The sequence below is a fragment of the Odocoileus virginianus genome, chromosome 8 (genome assembly GCF_023699985.2).
Source record: "Odocoileus virginianus isolate 20LAN1187 ecotype Illinois chromosome 8, Ovbor_1.2, whole genome shotgun sequence".
Classification (NCBI taxonomy): Eukaryota; Metazoa; Chordata; class Mammalia; order Artiodactyla; family Cervidae; genus Odocoileus; species Odocoileus virginianus.
In genome coordinates this window covers 16,725,056-16,747,381 of record NC_069681.1, presented here as the reverse complement: position 1 = coordinate 16,747,381, position 22,326 = coordinate 16,725,056, and the positions used below count along the sequence as shown (strand labels likewise).

At 35.8% G+C, this 22,326-nt stretch overlaps 1 protein-coding gene across 1 annotated transcript in view; it reads left to right on the top strand.

The window, feature by feature from the left end:
- SUCLA2 (succinate-CoA ligase ADP-forming subunit beta) overlaps positions 1-22,326 on the top strand; it is a 41,319-nt gene that overhangs the window by 7,010 nt on the left and 11,983 nt on the right. The window contains exons 2-6 of the mRNA XM_020876520.2: positions 581-761; positions 7,415-7,514; positions 7,699-7,861; positions 15,354-15,482; positions 18,341-18,479. Of these exons, the coding sequence (XP_020732179.1) occupies positions 581-761; positions 7,415-7,514; positions 7,699-7,861; positions 15,354-15,482; positions 18,341-18,479 (712 nt within the window). The remainder of the gene's footprint in view (positions 1-580; positions 762-7,414; positions 7,515-7,698; positions 7,862-15,353; positions 15,483-18,340; positions 18,480-22,326) is intronic.

Sequence of the window (22,326 nt, the reverse complement as noted above, 5' to 3'; positions counted from 1 at the left end):
GCTCAGCTGAGGTCTGTCAGCTGCCTCCCAGCAACTGGGGCTATGAATGCCTTGGTCCTGAGTGGGGATCTGGGCGGCACACCACGATGTGCAGTGCTGATGAAGTCGGGCTTTGAATTTTGAATGTATGAAAGATTGATGGTACCACATCATACAGGTACCTCATATCTTGTGTCAGGCAATTTGTTAGGTGCTGGAGGAATGATGGAGAGAAGAAAGATGGGAAGGATTTTTGACTTGGGGGAAATAGGAGATTGGTTTTAGATCTGCAGAATTTGGCTTTGAGGTAGAAATGCTCTGTAGATCATTACGGATATGAAGGTATAGATCAAATGAAAGTTAAAGACTAGTGATAATGAGGAAAAAGTTAAAAACTATAAGGGTCACTTTTGACGTTTAGCTAGTAGATTAGCTGTTAGTTTTGTGCTGTAATTTACTCTGAATATGATATTTTGATGTTTTACTATGACAACTTTGTTATAGTTTTGAAGAATCAAGTACTCCAAAGTATTTTGAAGTGTTTTTAACAAGAATTCCTGCTAAATCACTCTTTATATAAATATGTCCCCAATTTCTCTAGGTCCTGGGAAGCTCCGGATTGTTTAACAACCATGGAGTCCAAATACAGCATCAACAGCAAAGGAATCTCTCTCTTCATGAATACCTGAGTATGGAATTGTTGCAGGAAGCTGGCGTCTCCATTCCCAAAGGACACGTGGCTAAGTCACCAGATGAAGCTTATGCAATCGCCAAAAAATTAGGTACTAAATTAAGAAATAGGTTCTCAGATAAGATATGAACTTTACTTCTGGCTTAATAACAACTTTTGACTTTTCTTTTATATTTTTTAAAATAAGTTTTATTCATGTAAAAGAGAAGGTGGAACTTAGGACTGTTGACATGCTAAAATTATTGAGATTTTTCTGAGCTCCCATAGTGCCCGTAACTTAAGAATCAAAGTTTTAAGAAGCTGAAGTCCTGTGTTTAGTTTTTTGAGCTGAAGTCCTTTCGGAAGGAAATCTGGCTCTGTTGATTCTTCAGGGAATGGTGAAAGATCTTAGCTGTTTATGTATTTGTAAAGAGAAGTCTGGGGCTTCCCAGGTGGCATAGTGGTAAAGAATCTGCCTGCCAGTGCAGGAGACCCAAGAGACTCAGGGTTGAGAAGATCCCCTGGAGTAGGAAATAGCAACTGGCTCCAGTATTCTTGCTTGGAAAATTCCCCAGACAGGGGAGCCTGGCGGGCTGCAGTCCATGTGCTCACAGAGAGTCAGATATGACTCAGTGACTGAGAACACAAGGAGAGGTACAGTGTTTCCCCATCTTTTTTTTGGACATGAAAAATAGAGAACAGAAGGAGAAAAAAAGAAGTTCAGCATTAGAATGTAAGCTCTATGAGAGCAGGAGTTCTTTGTCTTTTATTCACTGATAGACCCCAATCTCTTAGAAGAGGGCATAACACTTAGGTAATAAATATTAATATAAATGTTAATCTTTTTAAATGAATTAAATAGTTACTCATGTTTATTAGATTCTTTTACTGATAATAGAAACCTTAATAGCTTTGCTTAATTTGAATTTATGTTAATTTCAATTAAAAAATAAATTTGGAGTTTGGAAAGTATTCTTCACTTTATATTTTTAAGGATCTAATAGGAGAACATGTTAATGAGTAATGTACTAGCTATACACTGCATTTTCTTTTTAGCAGTATTTAAAATCACACCAATTTTATGTATTAATAATTATCATAATCTCTCTTGTATGTACATTTGGCTAATATGCCCTTAAATGTGCTTTGGTGAAAATTTTGCTTTTATCATTTTTTTAGGAAAGATGTGGAACATTTTAAATCGTTGAAAATTGTATAAGTTTTCATCTCTATTTGTACTTACTTGTTTCTAGGATGGGTTTTTGTTTCAAAAGTGAAAGCATGTAGATCAGAAGGTTGTCATATATCATATGATATGTTTTTGAATGGCGGGCACTGTTGATTTCCTTGTCTTGGAAGTATGATTTTTAATTTACAGTTTTGTTTATTCTTAATCAGAAAAATAGTTCTTTTTATTCAGATTACAAGCAAACTTCTTTTTCTTCAGTAAAAATCTGATGTAAATTCATACTAATTTTGGTGAAATTTTTGTTAATTAATGATAACCTGTAGTTTGAACTTGTCCATGGTAAAAGATATACCTCATTTTAACCTTTAAAACATCATGTATATTAGGGGCTTTTAAGGGTCATGGCTTAAAGAAAACCCATGATTATATTTCTGTAGTATTTCTTGCAAAGGCACTTTTTAATAACTACCTTCTTGAGATTCAGTCTTAGATATATGACCTAAATGTTAATTTCTAAAGACCCAGATAACTAGGAAGCAAAAAGCTTTCTTATTCTACCCTACTGTACTTAAGGGTGAATTTCAGACATTTGACTTTCTTCTTTTAATTTTGTTAGTTTAATTTTTTGAGTGATCAATTTTTTTGTTTACTAGTTCTTTCCTTCTATAAAGCTGAAGTCATAAAGTGTTTTCCATACACTTTATGTGATAAAAGGGCCAGATTTAATGAAGTCAGTTAAAGCTGGTGTTTCTTTTTCTGCTTCCAAATTATTATAATTGGTTTTCTTAGTTTTCTGTATATTTTCTCATTTAGTCAAATTTCACTATGTTGTCAAAAAAAAATAATTTGTGTACAAACTTTTTCATAAAACAAGCAGGATTTATTCAGATGCAAGTCTCTTGATTTATTTACTCACTGTAAAAATCTTTAATGATTTCTAGCTGTGGAAGAAAGAATAGTTAATATATAGGATATATTGTAGCTGTGAAATTTCTGGCAAGTTCTCTGGATCCAGGACTTGGAAGTAGTAAGGAGCAGATAAGCAGGCCCTTGGAACCGAAGGCATCATGTTTATCTAGAAAGTGTGCTTATGTCAAAGAAGGCTGGAAAATGATGATTGTCATAGGGAGTGGGATTAGTGACAGATAGGACCTTTAAATCTAAAGGATCAGAAACACTACATTTTAAAAGATGCATTTCATAACTACTTTAAGAATGTTGAAACAATTTTGTTTTTTGTGGTGAGTCATTAATATTAGAAGATACCGATTATGGGATGTAATTGTACAAGTTGTGTTATGAGGTGCCCTAGAAATACACCTGATTCTTTCTATCTAGCTAGCAATTTTCAGTGCTGATTTTGGCTAATTTTTGCTTCTCAGTTACTCCAAGATTCATAGAATGTTAATTCCCATTAAAAAAAAAAAAAGTCTTACCTCACCAACTGATAAACTAGGGCAAAAATGTGTTAGAGATGTGACAAAGTATTGCTTCCCTTCAGTGCTGTGGGTGGCAAGAGAAGTTTAGTTAGCATGAGGCCTGGGGCCACTGAGCCCTGTAGCTGGTTACTCCTTCCAAAAGAGCTCTGACCTCTTTCCTCAGTATTCCCTACAAATTCTATCGTTTTCTGGCATTATCATTATCATGACATCTGTCATGATGTGATAAAAGTTTGAAAACACTGCCCTAGGGGCAAGTTTTACCTATTGTGAATAACTGAAGTTAGGGATAGGAGAATGGTTGGAAAGAAATCTAATTCCGGTATTTTAAGACTCATAGAAGTCACACAGTGAAGGGTGATGGAAGATAATGGAATGGAATGGATTATCAAAGGGTTGTTAAGCACAGAGAAATGAAATAGTTATAATTTGGGATCAGTTCTGAGAGCAGGTTCCCATCTCCTTACAGTTATTGCTTTAAGAAAACTAAGACATTTGGTAGAATTCTTATGATTTCCCTGTTGATTATAGAAATATAGTTTGGATTCTAGTATAGTTGAGATAGAATTTCTCTCTGGTTAAATAAACATGCAGAGGGTGTGGATTAGTGAATGTCAGCCTGGAGGCAGATTTCTTTTGGCATACAACAGGACTTTGCCTCCTTTTCCTTTTTCTGATGTCTTATTAGATGACTGTGTATGAGAAGTGCTTAACTACATTTGTGAATGACTAAAGCTAGGAGGGATGGTGAATATACTTTAAAAATAATCTTGGTATCCACAAATTTTGCTCTTGTCTGACTAGAGAAAGGGCCAAATCCAGTAAGACTGAGCTCTCTGCTCATTGTTGTATCAAGAACTCTAGCACAGTATCTCCTATGTAGATGTAACTGTTGATTGAATTAATGGAATTAAATAAAATCTTTCTTTCAATCATTTGTACTCAGATTTATCTTCTAATACTCCCTGTTTTGCTAGCTGATGAGGTTGTATGTCATTACTTATGTTTCTTTTTTTGCTCTTTTGTTGTGAAAGACTTTTTTAGAAGGAACTTTTGAAGAATCTTTCGTGCCCTTAAGGAGTTTATTTTCCTAAGAAAAAGAAAATTGACACTGGGGGAAGAACTTTCTGTTTTGTAAAATGTTTTTGAAGAAATAGAACTTCATTACTCTTACTTAATAGATCAGTATGTTAAGTTCCCAGCTTGATGAATAGGAATGTTTGAATTTAGCCCAGCAAAGCACCAGTTTAACTGTTGTCCATTTTTATATTACATTTATACTGTTTGGATTACAGATATTCTCTTTGGATTTAAATGAATATTTAAGTACTGGAAAACTGACTCGACAGGTAACCAGAAACAGGTAAAATGACTAGTGGCTGCTGCTTTTGTCAATAATTTGGGCATGAACTCTAATTTTCCGTAGTCCCTGAGGCTACCTGTTGTCTTCTCAATAAGGAAATTATTGTCAGTTTTAAGGAAATTTCTAAACTTTCTCTAATCTTTATCTAAAATTAGTTGTTACATTTGGGAATGGTGGGGACTGTGGCAAATTGAAATAATGTCTTGTGTAAACAAAACACTTTTTAGTCATTTCTGGTTGTAGGGCCCAAGATTTCCAATTCAGATTTTTCAAGAGCAGTGGAAAATCTGGATTCATAAGAATTCTCTTAGTTTGTAAATGTTCTTTTATTCATGATTCAGAATATATTGTGTACTAGGAACTCTCCCAGGACCTTGTAAATATCACTGAACAAGATTCTGCCCTTCTGGAGTCTGTATTTAGTGGGGGAGCAAAACAAAAATGATAAACATGAGAAAATGATGTTTGAAGGCAATGACTTCTATTAAAAAGAACAGGGTAAGGTGGATTGGTCACGGGTGGGCAGTCACAGTGTTAAGTAGAGTGATCAGGGTAAACCTCATGGACGCTTTAGACTTAAAGAAAAACTAGAAAGAAATGGGTACCTTTCCTAAATGGATACCTGTGTGCAGAGTATTCCAGGGAGAGAGGTTGCCGGGAGCCAGATCCTGAAGGAAGACAGGAACATGCCCAGGACCAGAGAGACCAGAGTAGCTGGTGTGTGAACAGTGAGGAGGATGTGATACAAGGGCAAGGGTTCTGGGGGATTACACGGAGTCTTGAGGCCATTGTAGGGACTCTGCCTATAACTCCCTGGGAAGTGGGCATTCAGTGCAAGGTTTTAGGTAGAGGAGTTTCATGCTCACTTTGGCTGCTGCCAAGAATATCCTCTTGGGGATGAGAGTAATCTAGGTGAGAGGTCCTGGTGGCTGGGATCAGGGCCGAAACTGGAGGTGATGACAAGTTGTCCAGAGACTGGATATATTTTGAAGGTGGAACCAGTATGATTTCCTGACTGAATGTTTGGTGGAGTGTGAGAAAGGACTTTTTAAAAAAACACTGCCTGAACTGACGCACAGGGTTGTCTTCTGACTTGTGTACATTTCCAGTGTGAACACATTCATATCATTAGTGAAAGTTGCTCAGTCATGTCTGACTCTTTGCGACCCCATGGACTATACAGACCATGGAATTCTTCAGGCCAGAATACTGGCTTGGATAGCTGTTCCCTTCTCCAGGGGACCTTCCCAACCCAGGGATCGAACCCAGGTCTCGCGCATTGCAGGCGGATTCTTTACCAGCTGAGCTATCAGGGATGCCCAAGAATACTGGAGTGGGTAGCTGTTCCCTTCTCCAGGGGACTTCCTGACCCAGGAATTGAACTGGGGTCTCCCGCATTGCAGGCGGATTCTTTACCAGCTGAGCTAACAGGGAAGTCTAAACATTTTGTAGTAATTGTTCCAGTGTAAACTTTTGATCATTTCTTATTTGATCACAATCTGTATTTGTTACCTCCTTGATTAGGTGAGGGTGCCCTCTCATCTGGCTTGGTATATGCATGTTAGAGACTGGCCTTTCCTGGTGGTAGAATTCTCATCTTTAGCCTATTCAGATACACATTTATGGAGTGGTCGTTATATCCCAGGGACCTCTTTGTGCTGGGGATACAGCAAACAAAATGACAGTGTCCTTAATCTTGACCTCAAAGGTTAATTGTTTTTCATAATGTAATAGTGGTGTTACGCTGCTGTAACTGTAACTGAGCACACATCTGTGCTCAGTCATGACTGACTGAGACCCTATGGACTGTAGCCCACCGGGTTCCCCATGTCCATGGATTTCCCAGGCAAGAATACTGGAGTGGTTGCCATCTCCTCCTCCAGGGGCTCTTCCCCACCCAGGGATCAAACCCTGTCTTCTGCACTGGCAGGTGGACTCTGCAGATTCAGGCGGTAACACTGCACCGCCTGAGTATGGGCAGAATGCTATGAGAAGCAAAATGAGGAGGCTCTGAAGTTCTGCCTGTCTCAGGAGACAGAATGTTCCTCTAAAAAGTGTTGCTCTGGATCATGAAGAGTAGTACCTAAGCTAAACAGCTAGTTTGATAACTTTCTTCATCATGTTAGAAAAGGAAGGAAAAGAGATCAGTTTACCTGTTAAAGAAGAAAAATTCAGATTATTTTCTGAAAAAATGTCTTAAAGACTTGGAAGCATAACATTCTGGAATCTTTGGATAAACTTACCTTAATTCCTATCATCCCCCTCACAACAGTACAGGTGGAGAGTGTAAGTGGGATGGCGTGAACTGGTTATCAGTAGTGGAACTTCCCCTGAAAGTCACGGTACATTTCTACTCAAAGCAGCATTTATACCTCAAATTTTCATAGGATAGCAAGTTTACATATCAGTAGGGAGGGAGGAAACTATTAGGAAGGTATTTGACTCTCAATTTTGTAAATTTCGTACCTTGCAGAGTAGTTAATATTTAAAGTACCAAATAAAGGTAAACTTATTATCAGTATGCTTAAGAAATGGTTTAATATGAGTGGCTGATTTTTTTAGGTTTGTGAATCTGTAGGTGGTGAATATTTTAGTGTCCTAATCTAGAAAATCTATGTACATGGAGTGCCTCATTTTTCAACATTGTGGGTAAATGGATCTTTAATTTACTACGTTTAATAATAAGATTGCTAAATATGTATGTTTAATAGCAAAGTATTGTGTGTTGTGTGCTGCTCCATGTGTTGTTTCTAATAGAAGTGCTTTTCTTCTAGGTTCAAAAGATGTTGTGATAAAGGCGCAAGTTTTAGCTGGTGGCAGAGGAAAAGGAACATTTGAAAGTGGCCTCAAAGGGGGAGTGAAGATAGTTTTCTCGTAAGTTGTCTTTTTTTTTAATCATCACTATTAAAGAAATAATGAATATTATAAAAGATGCCCTTATTGAATTGATAAAAATACTGAGATTTAAGTAGTAGGTGAGATAAAGTTTTGGCTGTCATGTGCTTATATTTATCTCACTTGGAGGAGAAAAGAGTTTGAGTTCTTTTTCTTATTTTAGTCCAGAAGAAGCAAAAGCTGTTTCCTCACAAATGATTGGGAAAAAGTTGTTTACCAAGCAAACAGGAGAAAAGGGCAGGATATGCAATCAAGTATTGGTTTGTGAACGAAGATATCCCAGGAGAGAATACTACTTTGCAATCACAATGGAAAGGTCATTTCAAGTGAGTAATTGTAGACATGATGCATTTAGGATGATCTTATTACATTCAGTTTCATAAGTTGATTATTATTTCTGTTTGTATGGGAAAGATTAAAAAGATATGGTCCATAATCTATTTGTATATGTCAGGAGAACAATATTTTTGTTTAAAAAAACAACATGATTAATGCCGTAAAACTTAATAGAATCTTGTATAATAAGAACTGTAGGTAAAACCATGCTGAAATAAAACCCACAGAATTTCTAAATTGTTAATTTGCTAAGAGCAGCTTAAATCATCTCTGATTCACCTTTAGATTCCATAAACTGAGAAAATAACTTCTAGCACAGTCAAATAGTCTAACCAAAGAGAAAGTTTCTGGATCCACTAAGAAAATATGTACCCCTGGCTTCATCTTTGTCTTTTTCAACTTCTTGGAATTTTTTTTTTTTTTTTTTGGAATTTTTATACTTTGAGGTTTATTTCATAGTGACCTGCTACTGGGTAAGTTCAAGGAAGACATTCAGTAGCAAACAATATGCTTCTATGAAACATAACCTTATTCTGCCTTGCTTTTTTTTTTTTTTTTTCCTGCTTTGTTTTCTTTATGGAACTTAATATGCTAGCAATGAATTTAAGACATCACAGGAAGAGAAATTTCTTTTGTAGACCTTGTGCTCGGAGAGGATGTTGACAGTCATTTTATAGTATAATTATCTGGCTTTTTGAGTACATTGGTTAAGTTTTATGAGCTGAATCTGTGTGCTAACTAGCTTGTCTTTTGAAGCAGACTGAGTTCATATTTGGTAGCCCTGGTCAAGATTTGATGTAGAACATCCCTAAATTATATAATTGGTAATATGACAGAAATTTTAAGAGTCATGAAACACTTTTCTTATATAAAACATCTTTTAAAAAAATAGCTGTTTTCCATACTGTATTTTTTTAAACATTTAATTAAGTCTTCTAATAATTTTTGAGTGATATTATAAAATGTCTTTGTAACTTTTAATTTTTATAAGAAAGTATTTCTTAAAGTATGACACTAGATGGTAGTAAAAACCCACTCAGGATATAAGATAAAAAGCATTGTTTTGTTTGGAAGTGATGTCTTTACCTCTAGGTTTCTTCATATGACAGAATTTACTTTTGTAAGTTGCTTTAGAAATGCCATGACAGTAATCTTGTATATTATAAACATTGATAAAAATTATGTTTTTACAAATTCATTTATGTTTTCTACATTTTCTTTTCCTTTTCAGTGATGTTATATATCAACATCTATCATTCTGTTAGTTATTATGTTTTTTACTTTTTGTTATAGACAGAAACAGGATACATGTGCCTAAACAGTTTGAGATAATGAATCCTGTTATATTGCACATTCAGAGTAGCTCATTTTGATGGGAATAAATGTAGCAAACTGAATATGTTTTAAAGATACAGCTATAACACTGTAAATGTGTTTTATTAAAGATATGTTAAAGCAGTAGAGAAAATGATCAAATTTGAATTTATTTTAAGAACTTGAATTTTCAGAGAACTTAGAGTCTTATTAAGGAAAACTGTTTTTACATCGTTTGTACAAGTAATATATAGTTGTAGTAATTCATGCTAAAAATTCAGTAGTACTAGTTGAGCCATTCAGCTAAAGACATTATAATGTACTTTGATACAATCATGTTAGACCATTGTGGAGTTGGTTGGTGTTACTTTTGGGGGTAAAATGAACTATTTTGGGAATCCCTATTAAACAACAAAAATAAGTCAGCCATTTAAATTAAAAAGAAAAACACATTTTGATTGAGTTAAAGTCATATGCTTCTGAGTCAGTGCATCTTTAAAAGTTGATTTGGTTGCTTATCTGTTTTCAGGAGATGAATCATAAGCTTTACTGGTCTTCTTTAGTGTGTATCACATAAGGAAGCCTGAGCAGATATGTACCATAGGGTTGATGTGCCCCCAAAAATTGATTTTAAGTTCCTCTTCAGTATTTTGGCACTTTAAAAAAATCAGATTTCTTAACATTTGCCTAGTGCCTGTTGGGCACTTTTGGGCTGAGGCAAATCTAATTCAACAAATCATATTTGCTACTTAATTTTTTTAGTAAAACATTGCAGGCTGCTGTAAATGAATGGTACATTTAACTCTGTCAGTTTTTTTTTTTTTCTTCCTTGGATTAGATTTAAAATGTGCTGCAAGAATTCTAAATGTTAATTTTCCATACTTTTATTTCTTTAAAAAGAGATCTATAAAGTGGCTTCTTTGTCATATAATTTTAAATTCAGTTCCATTTTAAGGCAAACCCTTTCGTAAGACCAACAAGAAAAGAGAAATTTAGGCTAAGAATGTGAAAATAGCATTATTAATTTATTTGAAATTACAATTCTTTGCCAGAACTTACTGTTCTGAAAATTTATCACTAAAATTTCAGAGTTAAAAAGCAGATTATTTGAATTACCAGTTCATTCAACAGGCATGACCACATGCAAAACTACAGCCATTGTTTTAACAGATCTCTTTCTTATTTTCCTATGTAAGCTTTCTTCTGAATAGTTGGCTACAGATTGAGGGTTTCTGTTTAATTAATTAGTCAGGGAATTAGTACAAAGAGCAGTTAACTTTCTGTTATATATTTAATTTCATATGTAGTTTTTTAGATTTTTCTCTCACTTACAGCCAACTCTTAGAGATCTAATCATTACTTTAATGAGAATTTAATATTAGCTATTTTCCCCCAGTAGTGCTGCCTTTTATGTGGCTCTTCACTTCTCTTATTAGTAGATATGAGAAGAAAAGGACAGTAAAACTAAAATAAAATGTGCAAATAAACTCTAAAAGATTTATTCATTCTACCTTTTCTTTTGAATAAAATCATATTTGGGAGTTACCTGTAGATTAATTCATCTATATTATACTTCAGTAGCATGACTTTTCCCTGTCTCTTTAGATCTCTGTAAAAGCTTATACTTATAAATTGCCTTTCTAGGGAGGAAATGAAGAATGCCTTTTCATTTGAAGTTTGTAGAGAAAGTAAAAATTATACTTTTAATTTCAAACATTTCCCTTTACTTGAGCTTGCTTCTGTGTTTTTCTTTAGTTTCAGAAAGGTGCAGTGAATTCTTTTGTTAAACTGTGTATGTGTGTTGCAGTGAGTTCTGACACCAGGGTACCCAGAGTTGAGCCAGACTTCACAGGTTAAGGGCTCATTCCTCTACATGACTGACCTCACTTCAGACATCAGTTGCAAATTTAGCTTTCCCAGGTCACCCTCACTTCTGACTAACGGGCAACAAATTTAGGGATTCCTAGTATACCTCATTCTGTCATTTTTGAGATTGCATCCAAGTACTGCATTTTGGACTCTCTTGTTGACCATGATGGCTACTCCATTTCTTCTAAGGGATTCCTGCCCACAGTAGTAAATCTAATGGTCATCTGAGTTAAATTCACCCGTTCCAGTCCATTTTAGTTTGCTGATTCCTAGAATGTTGACATTCACTCTTGCCATCTCCCCTTTGACCACTTCCAATTTGCCTTGATTCATGGACCTAACATTCCAGGTTCCTATGCAGTATTGCTCTTTACAGCATTGGACCTTGCTTCTATCACCAGTCACACCATAACTGGGTATTGTTTTTGCTTTGGCTCCATCCCTTCATTCTTTCTGGAGTTATTTCTCCACTGATCTCCAGTAGCATATTGGGCACCTACTGACCTAGGGCGTTCCTCTTTCAGTATCCTATCATTTTGCGTTTTCATACTGTTCATGACCAACAGACTGGTTCCAAATAGGAAAAGGAGTACCTCAAGGCTGTATATTGTCACCCTGCTTATTTAACTTATATGCAGAGTACATCCTGAGAAACGCTGGGCTAGAAGAAGCACAAGCTGGAATCAAGATTGCCGGGAGAAATATCAATAACCTCAGATATGCAGATGACACCACCCTTATGGCAGAAAGTGAAGAGGAGCTAAAAAGCCTCTTGATGAAAGTGAAAGAGGAGAGTGAAAAAGTTGGCTTGAAGCTCAGCATTCAGAAAACTAAGATCATGGCATCTGGTCCCATCACTTCATGGGAAAAAGATGGGGAGACAGTGGAAGCAGTGTCAGACTTTATTTTTTTGGACTCCAAAATCACTGCAGATGGTGATTGCAACCATGAAATTAAAAGACGCTTAGTCCTTGGAAGGAAAGTTATGACCAACCTAGATAGCATATTAAAAAGCAGAGACATTACTTTGCCAACAAAGGTCTGTCTAGTCAAGGCTATGGTTTTTCCAGTGGTCTTGTATGGATGTGAGAGCTGGACTGTGAAGAAAGCTGATCACCGAAAAATTGATGCTTTTGAACTGTGATGTTGGAGAAGACTCTTGAGAGTCCCTTGGACTGCAAGGAGATCCAACCAATCCATCCTAAAGGAGATCAGTCCTGGGTGTTCATTGAAAGGACTGATGTTGAAGCTGAAACTCCAGTAGTTTGGCCACCTCATGTGCAGAGTTGACTCATTGGAAAAGACCCTGATGCTGGGAGGGATGGGGGCAGGAGGAGAAGGGGACGACAGAGGATGAGATGGCTGGATGGCATCACCGACGCAATGGACATGAGTTTGAGTAAACTCTGGGAGTTGGTGATGGACAGGGAGGCCTGGCATGCTGGGATTCACGGGGTAGCAAAGAGTCAGACACAACTTGAGTGACTGAACTGAACTGAAATATCCCTCAGGTTCATAATTTGCTAGAATGACTCACAGACCTTAGGAAAATACTGGATTTGTGATTACAGTTTTATTATAGCCAAAGGCTAAAAGCCAGAACCAGCCAAATGGAGATGCACAGGGCACGGTCTGGGAGAGTCCCACACATAAAGTTTCTATTTGCTTCAGGGTTCTGTTACCTTCCTCACATACTTGATATGTTGATACGTTGATATGTCACTTGTTGATATGTGACAACACGCAGAGTATTGTGCAACCTCAGAAGCTCACTGAGCTTGTGGTCTAGAGCTGTCATTTTTTTAAGTTGTGGTCAGAAACATAGAATATGAAACTTAACTGTCTTCAACTGCTTTTATGTGTATCATAACTAAGATCATGACATCTGGTCCCATCACTTCATGGCAAATAAATGGGGGGAAAATGGAAACAATGACAGACTTTATTTTCTTGGGCTGCAAAATGTTATGGATGGTGGCTGCAGCCTTGAAATGAAGACTCATGCTCTTTGGAAGAAAAGCAATGACAAACCTAGACAGCATGTTAAAAAGCAGAGACATCACTTTTCCAACAAAGGTCCGTATTGTCAAAGCTATGGTTTTTCCAGTAGTCATGTATGGATGTGAGAGTTGGACTATAAAGAAGGCTGAGCACAGAAGAATTGATGCTTTTGAATTGTGGTGCTGGAGAAGACTCTTGTGAGTCCCTTGCACAGAAAGGAGGTCAAACCAGTCAGTCATGAAGGGAATCAACCCTGGATATTCACTGGAAGGACTGATGCTGAAGCTGAAGCTCCAGTACTTTGGACACCTGATGCAGAGAACCGACTTATTGGAAAAGACCTTGATGCTGGAAAAGATTGAGGGCATGAGGAGGAGGGGACGACAAGCAATGAGATGGTTGGATGGCATCATCAACTCAGTAGACGTGAACTTGAGCAACCTCCTGGAGATAGTGAAAACAGGGAAGCCTGGCATGCTGCAGTCCATGGGGTCACAAAGAGTTGGACACAACTTAGCCACTGAGCAGTGACAACAATATTGAAATCTAGTCATGTAGTATTACATTTAAAAGGTACAAAGATGTACAGAGAAGTATAAGTCTTCCACCCACACAGTTTTTTTCCTTGAAGACTGATACTTTTTAAAAATCTTTTTTTGCCTAGGTATAATAACTCTCTTTAAAAAAATAATAAATACTCCCAGCCGCATCTCTTTGGCTATTGCTGTATTTTGAGGATTTTTAACACTGTATTGTTTTCCAAACAGTAATGAATATTTTGGTTTGGCCAAGAGGTTCATTCAGTTTTTTCCATTAAGACAGCTGTGGTAGTGCTTACATTTGAAACACTTTTGTTAGATTGTGTTGTCACAACCTAACTGCTGTCAGATCAGTGAGCTTTAAAAAAAAACACGCATCACAATTGGTGAATTTTTGTATAGCCATTTTAATATTGAAGATGGAAGAAAAAAGCAATGTTTTTGGCATATTATGCTTTATTGTGTCAAGAAAGTAAAAATGCAACTGAAATAAAAAAAAGATTTGTGCAATGTATGCATAAGGTGCTGTGACTGAGTGAATTTGTCAGAATTGGTTTGTGAAGTTTTGTGCTGGATATTTTTCATTGGATAGTGCTGCTCGGTCGAGTAGACCAGTTGAAGTTGATAGAGATCAAATGTGCCTTTTATTTTTACTTAAAAAACCGGACGAAGATTTTGGCCAACCCAATAATATTATTTCTTTACCTCATATCTTGAAATGAATTTGTTACTGAAACATTTAGATGCTGGGGTAGAAAAGTGAAATTAGTCTTTAGGTTTTTTTTTTTTCTTTCCTGAATTAAGAATTGTATATTCACTGTAGAAATTTTCTTTTTTAAAAAAATGTTGTTGTTCAGTCTCCAAATAGTGACACAAATAACAAAATAAAATAACAGAAGTCTTATTTAATGTTTTATTTCTTATCTTTCTGTGTGTCTGTGAATAGTGGGAAGGTGCATATTTAAGCACATTTTATGTTAAAAAAAAAATTGAGTATAGAATCTAGGGTTTTGTACCTTTTTTTTCCCCCCAGAGAATACTACTGAATCATTTTCCTTTCCAGAAGCATTAAATAATCTTCAGTAGAATGTTTTTACCATTTCCTATTTTTGCATGTTAAGATTATTTCCAGTTTTGTGCATTGTTTGGCAAATCTATTAGATAATTTTGCTTCAAGGTTTTTTCCTTAACTGATCTTAGGAGACTCAAAAGTTAACTTAATTGGTTAGTATTTATGTCTTACCTTACTATGTTCTTCATGATAATAGCCAGAGCTCTTCTTTGAAGGTAGATAGCTTTCTTTTTCACTGACCTCCAGTAGCCTAGAGATTATAAATCAGAAGGTTTGTTCATTAGACTTTCCCTTTTAAATATTAGTAAACTGTTTCTATTATTTTTTTAAATGTTCTTTAAACAATACTTTAATGTCCCTTCAGTTCTTGTGAGAAATGTAGAGGTTGTATTTTGCATATAAGTGTATGTTTATATTGTTTGGTATACATTTTGTGTATATTTTTAATCCTTTTCCCCTCATAGGTAAGATAGTGCCTTCTTCTTCCTTTTCATTTCTTGTCCATTATTTCAATTGAATGTTTAAAAGAACACTATAGGAGATGCCAGGATAGATTCTCAAGGGGGTTTAAAAATAGTGGGGAGTGACAGATGTATAAGTTTGATAGTATGCATAAATAGATTTTAAGATTTTATTGATGGGTCCAAAATAAAATCTAGCTGTTTTTTCTGTTTCCCTTCCTGCTAGGGTCCTGTATTAATAGGAAGTTCTCACGGTGGTGTCAATATTGAAGACGTTGCTGCTGAGACTCCCGAGGCCATAGTTAAAGAGCCTATTGATATTGTAGAAGGCATCAAAAAGGAACAAGCTGTCCGGGTATGTTGTGTTTTGAAACATTTCTAGGTTTTATTTGGATAATTGCAACACTTAAAGAGAATTAACTTTATGTAAGTGAAGTGCTTGATAAAACTTTCGAAAACATTTTTTTTGAGTGTCAGGGTATGTTAAATCTTATTTGAAATGGAAACTTTTTAGAAGTATCTACGGCATTTTATTTCATGTCCTCCATAAATATTTTAATATGTATTTTTAAAAGATAAGGATTTTTTTTTTTAAAGACTCACTATATGTACCATAGCCATACCTAGTAAAATCAGTATCTTCACTTACCCAGTCATTCCAGTTCCCTAGTTGTCTCATGTTTTTTTTTTCCTTAGAATCTGTTTGAGTTGGGATCCATATAAGTTCCTTCATTGCAGTTGGTTAATAGGTCTCATAGGTCTTCTTCTGTTAATAGCTTATAGATTTCCTTTTTTTCATTTTTTTCATCCATTTTCTTTCATTTGTTGGAGAACCTGGAGTGATAATGCTTTGTTTTTCATACTCTGGATTTTCATCTGCATGGTGGCATTTAATATGTTCCTGTCCCCCCTTTATATCCTATACACTGTATGGAATGGTAGGGACACTGTCTCATATATCCCTATGATAGATCAGTGATTTTATTTGGGGGATTTTATGGGTGCTTTTAAGAATCTGATTAAAGCTTTGGGCTTTCTCTCAGTGTATTCACATGCACAATAAATTTTGCTTGCAATTTCACTAGTTTTCTATACCATCCTTCTTGTGTGCCTCTTCCTCTCATTACATTCCCCCTCAAAAAAGAGCTCTCCAAACAACATCAAAACATGTATATTATCTAGGGTGAAACAGATCACCAGCCCAGGTTGGATGCATGAGACAAGTGCTTGGACCTGGTGCACTGGGAAGACCCAGAGGGATCGGGCGGAGAGGGAGGTGGGAGGGGGGATCGGGAGGGGGAACACATGTAAATCCATGGCTGATTCATGTCAATGTATGACAAAACCCACTACAATATTGTAAAGTGATTAGCCTCCAACTAATAAAAAAATAATAATAATAAAAAAAAATTAAATCTGCAAAAAAAAAAAAAGAGCTCTCCAAGACAAAAACTTAAGTATGAAGTTAATTATGGTGTGTGAAAGTTGCTTGGTAATGTTTTGTATATTGCTATTAAATTGTTTATTTATAAAAAATAAGTGACCCATCTTAAAAAGAAGTTTGAGTATTAAAGTTTGAATGAAATTAACATCTCTTATCAGGAAACTGTCAAATGAAGCAAATGGTATTGAAGTACAGTAGAGCAGGAATTTTGACTGATACAGAGAACTCCCTGATAAAGCATGAAGCAAGTCATTTAGGCAAGTGAGTGGTATAAATGTTTAAAGGGGACAGAGATTTGACTCATTAGATAGTTATATGAGAGTGGTAACTAGAGTCTTGAATTTAGATGAGAGAGAAAACACTTGCTTTACAACAATATTTGAAGGAATAATCTACTAAGTTTGTAGCTTTTTGAGTGATGGATGAATGGAAATACTACTCAGTATAATGTGAGACAAACTGATGTCATACTGTTCTGATCAGAATTTTTTTGCAATTCTCAGATGTTTAAATTTAAAACAGTAGATTGTGACCTCTGAAACTTTTCTAAATGAAATAATACTTTTAATTTTCTTACTGTTTTATTTTTTTGAAATGTCTTAACCCCAAATGGCATTTCTCAATTAGATCATCCACTTTATTTTATTTGTATTTAATTGTTTGCATTTGACTTCTTGGAAAAATCACATTCACTTTCAAAGAATTTAGTATTTTCTATTATTAAAAGTTAAATGTATTGTAGCTTTAGATAACAATTGGAAAATAGGCGAAAACTCCTCCAGAGGGTTCCTGAGCAGCTAGCTGTGGCAGTTAGGATGAAAAAAAAAAGAGACATGTAACTTCCATACATGTAGCTTCTTCTGTAGGTTCAAAATTGCTTATAAAACTTTAAAAAATTATAGATCTTTGGTAGCCTATAGAACTTGTGAACCACAGCCTCTGGGTTGAGACCTTGGTGTATGTATTTCTTAAAAAGCTCTTCAGGTATATTTAGCAAGAAATCTTTGCTCAAGACTGTGAACTCTTCTCCTAGATTAGAAGCTTGAAAGTGAACGTCACTCAGTCATGTCTGACTCTTTGTGACCCCATGGACTATATAGTCCATGGAAGTCTCCAGGCCAGAGTACTGGAGTGGGTAATATTTCCCTTCTCCAGGGGATCTTCCCAACCCAGGGATCAAACCCAGGTCTCCCACACTGCAGGCAGATTATTAGTTGAGCCACCAGGGAGGTTTAAGTACTTTTGAATCTAGCATTTGTTAGGTGCTCAGTAGATTTTTTAATGAATAGGATAATACTCATTTTACTAAATGTGTCTTCATTGGTTGGTAGACATTCTTCATAAATTACCTAAAAGGTAAAATAGGGTTAGTATTTTGGCCATTGTTTTGAGACCAGTAGGATTAGTAGTCTACCTTTTATATGTAGTTTTAATAAAATATAAGCCTCTTTTTTCAGTTTAGGTTGGCTGTAAGGCTCAGTGGCAGTATGGAGGCTATGGGATAAACACGAGAACAGGAATTGAGGTGAATGGCAAGTCATTTGACCTCTCAGAATCTCTTTCTTTGTAAAATGGGCATACTGCCTGCTTTGTGAGGATTTTGCATAGTTTTGTTTAACTATTTATAGATAGTAGTGATTAATATTTGACTGTAAATGATTTGTGCTTATTATTTAAATGATAAACTAAAAGGTTATTTATTTGCAACAATTTAATGTTGATTGGATGTTGCGCAGCATTCCTATAATAAAGAGACATATTGCTTTCAGCTTGCACAGAAGATGGGATTTCCAGCCAGTATTGTGGATTCTGCAGCAGAAAACATGATCAAACTTTATGACCTTTTTCTGAAATATGATGCAACCATGGTAGAAATAAATCCAATGGTAGAGGATTCAGATGGAGCTGGTAAAGTATCTTCTTTCATCAAACATTGATTATCTATTTAGCCCCTATCATATGCTTCACTGAGGAAGTGAACTCATTCCTATGTAGAAGCTTGTTTTATAATGAAAACTGAATTTTTAGGCAACAGTGAACATTTGAAAAGAATGAATGTGAACAAAGAGACACATTAAACAAACCCTTTATATATTTACACACAGAGGGATTAAAGCTGCACCGTATGGCAGCTAACAGTCACATGTGGCAGTTAAAATGAATTGAAATGATATAAGATTAAAATATTTCTCAGTTGCACTGGTTACATTTCAGGTGCTCTTTAGCCCTGTGTGGTTAGTACATTAGCACACATACAGAACAATTTCATTGCAGAAAGTTCTGCTGGGCAGTGTTGGATTAGAGTATTTAGCGAGGTAGTGGATAAATAGTTGTAGTTTGGGGGAATTAGCCATTTTAATCTCCCCAGGTTTCAGACTTCAGAGACATGATTGTTTTTATACAAAGAGTATATTTTGATACTGGAATCCTTTTAATATTAGGGGAAAAAGGTTGGCTTATTACTTTGACAGCTTTCCTTTTATATGTGTTTAAAAGGTAAGTCAGATTTTGAATTATCATCCCTTCCCTGTATAGATATTCTAAAAATACAAGCTGCTCTATTGTAGCCTAAGTTTTTCTTGATATTTCACGTTAATTGCTTCTCTTGCTGTGATTTGTTAGATTTTGTTTCACATTTCTTTGGACATTTCTAATCTCCTTAAGCATTTGTAGAACTCTTTCACTTTTGTACTTCTAATGAGTTCTGTTTATTATTGTAGAAATCAATTTTTAGGTGGTCATTTATATGGTTGTATAAAGACAAAGGAGTAAATTCTCTTGTGATTATAGAGGTAGTTTATAAAACTAAAATTAATTAAGTTTTTTTAAAGAGTGAGGCTGATACACATTTTAAAAATGAAATTTTAATAATTTGTGTGGGAGAATTAATCTGTATAAAACTTTTTCTTTTTCCTTTTTTTTTTAGGGAGGCAGTTCTTAACCTATTTATTCTTTTAGATTGGCATTACTTAACCTGTTGTGGGTCAAGGACAAATTTTAAGAAATGTAGTGAAAATTGTATGAAAGCAAGTAATAGTCACCAAGGAATCTGAACCAGTGTTCCCATGGGTGTGTGTGCATATGCACTGTAGAAGTCTAAACTTTCATGCGATTTAGAAATTCTCAGATTCCTTAAAGCCTTTAGTCCTGCATTTGGTACTTGGATGTCAAATTACTAATTCCTATTGCTAGGCAACCTTTAGAATCTTTTTTTTTCATGTTTCAAAACCAGTCATGCTGGAATTTTATTGGAATTGTATCATCCCTATAAATTGTTGGGGAAAATTGACATCTTTCTAGAAGTCAGTTTTTCCAACTAGAAATACAGTTTTTTTCCATTTATATTTTTTTAAAATAAGGCATCTTTTGGAAGGTATTTCTTTTTAGACTTATTTGTAGAAATATATTTTTTGTTGCTATTTTGAATAGGATTTTTTCTGCCATTGTATTTTCTTACTGTTTATTGCTGCTCTGCAGAGACTTCTGATTTTGTTCCTCATTTGTTAATTTTAATTCTGTCCTTACATTTGTTTTCCTTAGTCTGTGAAAAATCTCTCTACTGTGTTTCAGCTTGTCTCCCATGTTTTGGTTTGTTTTCAGTTTCTTCTTTCATAGTACTTAGTTTTGAATTTTGACCATACAAAAGAGACATTTTAAGTATACTTTGGTTTCCTACAGTAAAGTTTTTTCTTTTTTAAAAAATGTTTTCCCTCTATTTAACAAAAACATAGCAAATACTTTGTGCCGGGCACTATTGTAAGAGCTTTTCAAATATAGACCCTGTAGTTGATTAGACGTTTGTAACAGTTCTGTGAGGGTAGGTACTATTACTGTCCTTACTTTATAGGGTAGGAGACTGAGTTTTCAAGAGGTTTACGTGACTTACCCAGGGACACATGGCTAATGGTAGAGCTGGACTGCAGAATTTGTACTCTTACATATGACACAGTTGTATGACAGGGATATTTTGGGTAGAGAGTAGTATATCAGCATTGGAGTAGTAAGGGATTAGCTGTTAGGGTAATCTTTTAGGCTGGGACTTTCCTGGTGGCTCAGTTGTAAAGAATCTGCCTACCAATGCAGGAGATATGTGTGCTGTGTGCTCAGTCCAATTCTTTGTGACCCCATGGACTGTAGCCCACCAGGCTTTCCTATCCATGGGATTTCCCAGGCAAGAATACTGGAGTGGGTTGCCATTTCCTTCTCCAGTGGATCTTCTTGACCAAGGGATTGAACCTGCATCTCCTGAGTCTCCTGCATTGGCAGGCAGATTTTTTTACCACTGAACCACCTGGGAGGCCAGGTTCAATTCCTGGGTCAGAAAGATCCCCTGGAGAAGGAAATAGCAATACACTCCAGTATTCTTGCCTGGGAAATTACATGGACAGAGGAGCCTGACAGGCTGCAATCCCTGGGGTTGCATGACCTATTGACTAAACAGCAGCAGCCTTTTAGGCTAAGAAGCTTAGTAGTAGTCCAAACAGAAGGTAACAGAGGCAGTGGGAGTGGAGAGGAGAAGGGTTTATTTTACAGACGAGTTCAAGCTCAGGCTCTGGTAACACATCTACATTTCTCACAGTACCTTCTTATTATGTATTTTGAATGGAGGCTTTGGATCAGTGTACTCAGGGTAGTTCTAGACATCTACAGATTGATATGTTTTATTTATGAGGTACATATTGAGTTTTGAAAGTAATATTTTAAAAAATAGGAAATACAGATATTTGTCTGCTTTTGTACTAAGTTACCATATGACAAGATAGTATGTACATTTGGGGAAATTATCATAGTATTCCTTAAAATAGTACATTTTGAATAAGACTAAATTTCGAATTATTTCCTTTGTGCACAGTTCTTTTGGAACATATCTGCTGCAGAGAATTGAAGTATACCTGTTAATTTGTATGGGTTTAATTGAATAATTTTAAGAGGCAAGCTTGTAGACTGTAGACTTACTTTCCTAGTAATGCTCTGAAAACTTAGGGTAATATAAAATTATACATATTTATTTGAATAGAATTGCTTAAATAGCTTGTCATACCATTGCTATCATTGGGGTTTCTGAGAGATCTTCCAGTGACTGCCCGTCTTCCCTGCCTGAGTTCTAATTAAAATGGATCTGACAGCTAAATTACAATTAGACAGACTTAATAAATCTATTCACATATGAGGCTTTAACAGGGCAGTACTTTCAGGGATAGGCTATGCCTTGGGAATAGCAGTTGGAAATCCTTGTTCCCTGTGGGAAGCTTACTCCCAAAAGGAAGAAAGATTGAGCTAAATTATGCATGTCTGGTTTTATAATATCTAGATTAACTAGACAGTTAATTTACTTTCTTTCCTCTGGGAAGAAGTAAGTAAAGAGACAGTGACGGGACAGATGTTACACTAAGTGAGCCCTTTGACTGTGAAAGGAAACATCCAGAGTGGGGGATTTGCTCACCTGCTCGCAAACATTCCAGGTATTTTCTTTACCCACTGAACTCAGCCATTAAGCCTGTGATCTATCAGGATGGTTGTGGAAGTTTTGAGGGACAGCGATTAGCTGTCTGTGTGCATAGTCTTGTTCTGATTTTGAGGCTGTCATTCCAGTCCCAGCCATGTTCCTTTGGATGTTATGGGAGCATCTATAGGTAGTTTGAATTTTTACCACCAGAAATTTCCAAAATGGGTCAAAACAGTATACCAGTATCAGCCGTTTAAGAAAGTGTTAGGCTTAATTCTGAAAATTTACTCTTTTCTGTTTCTGACTCCA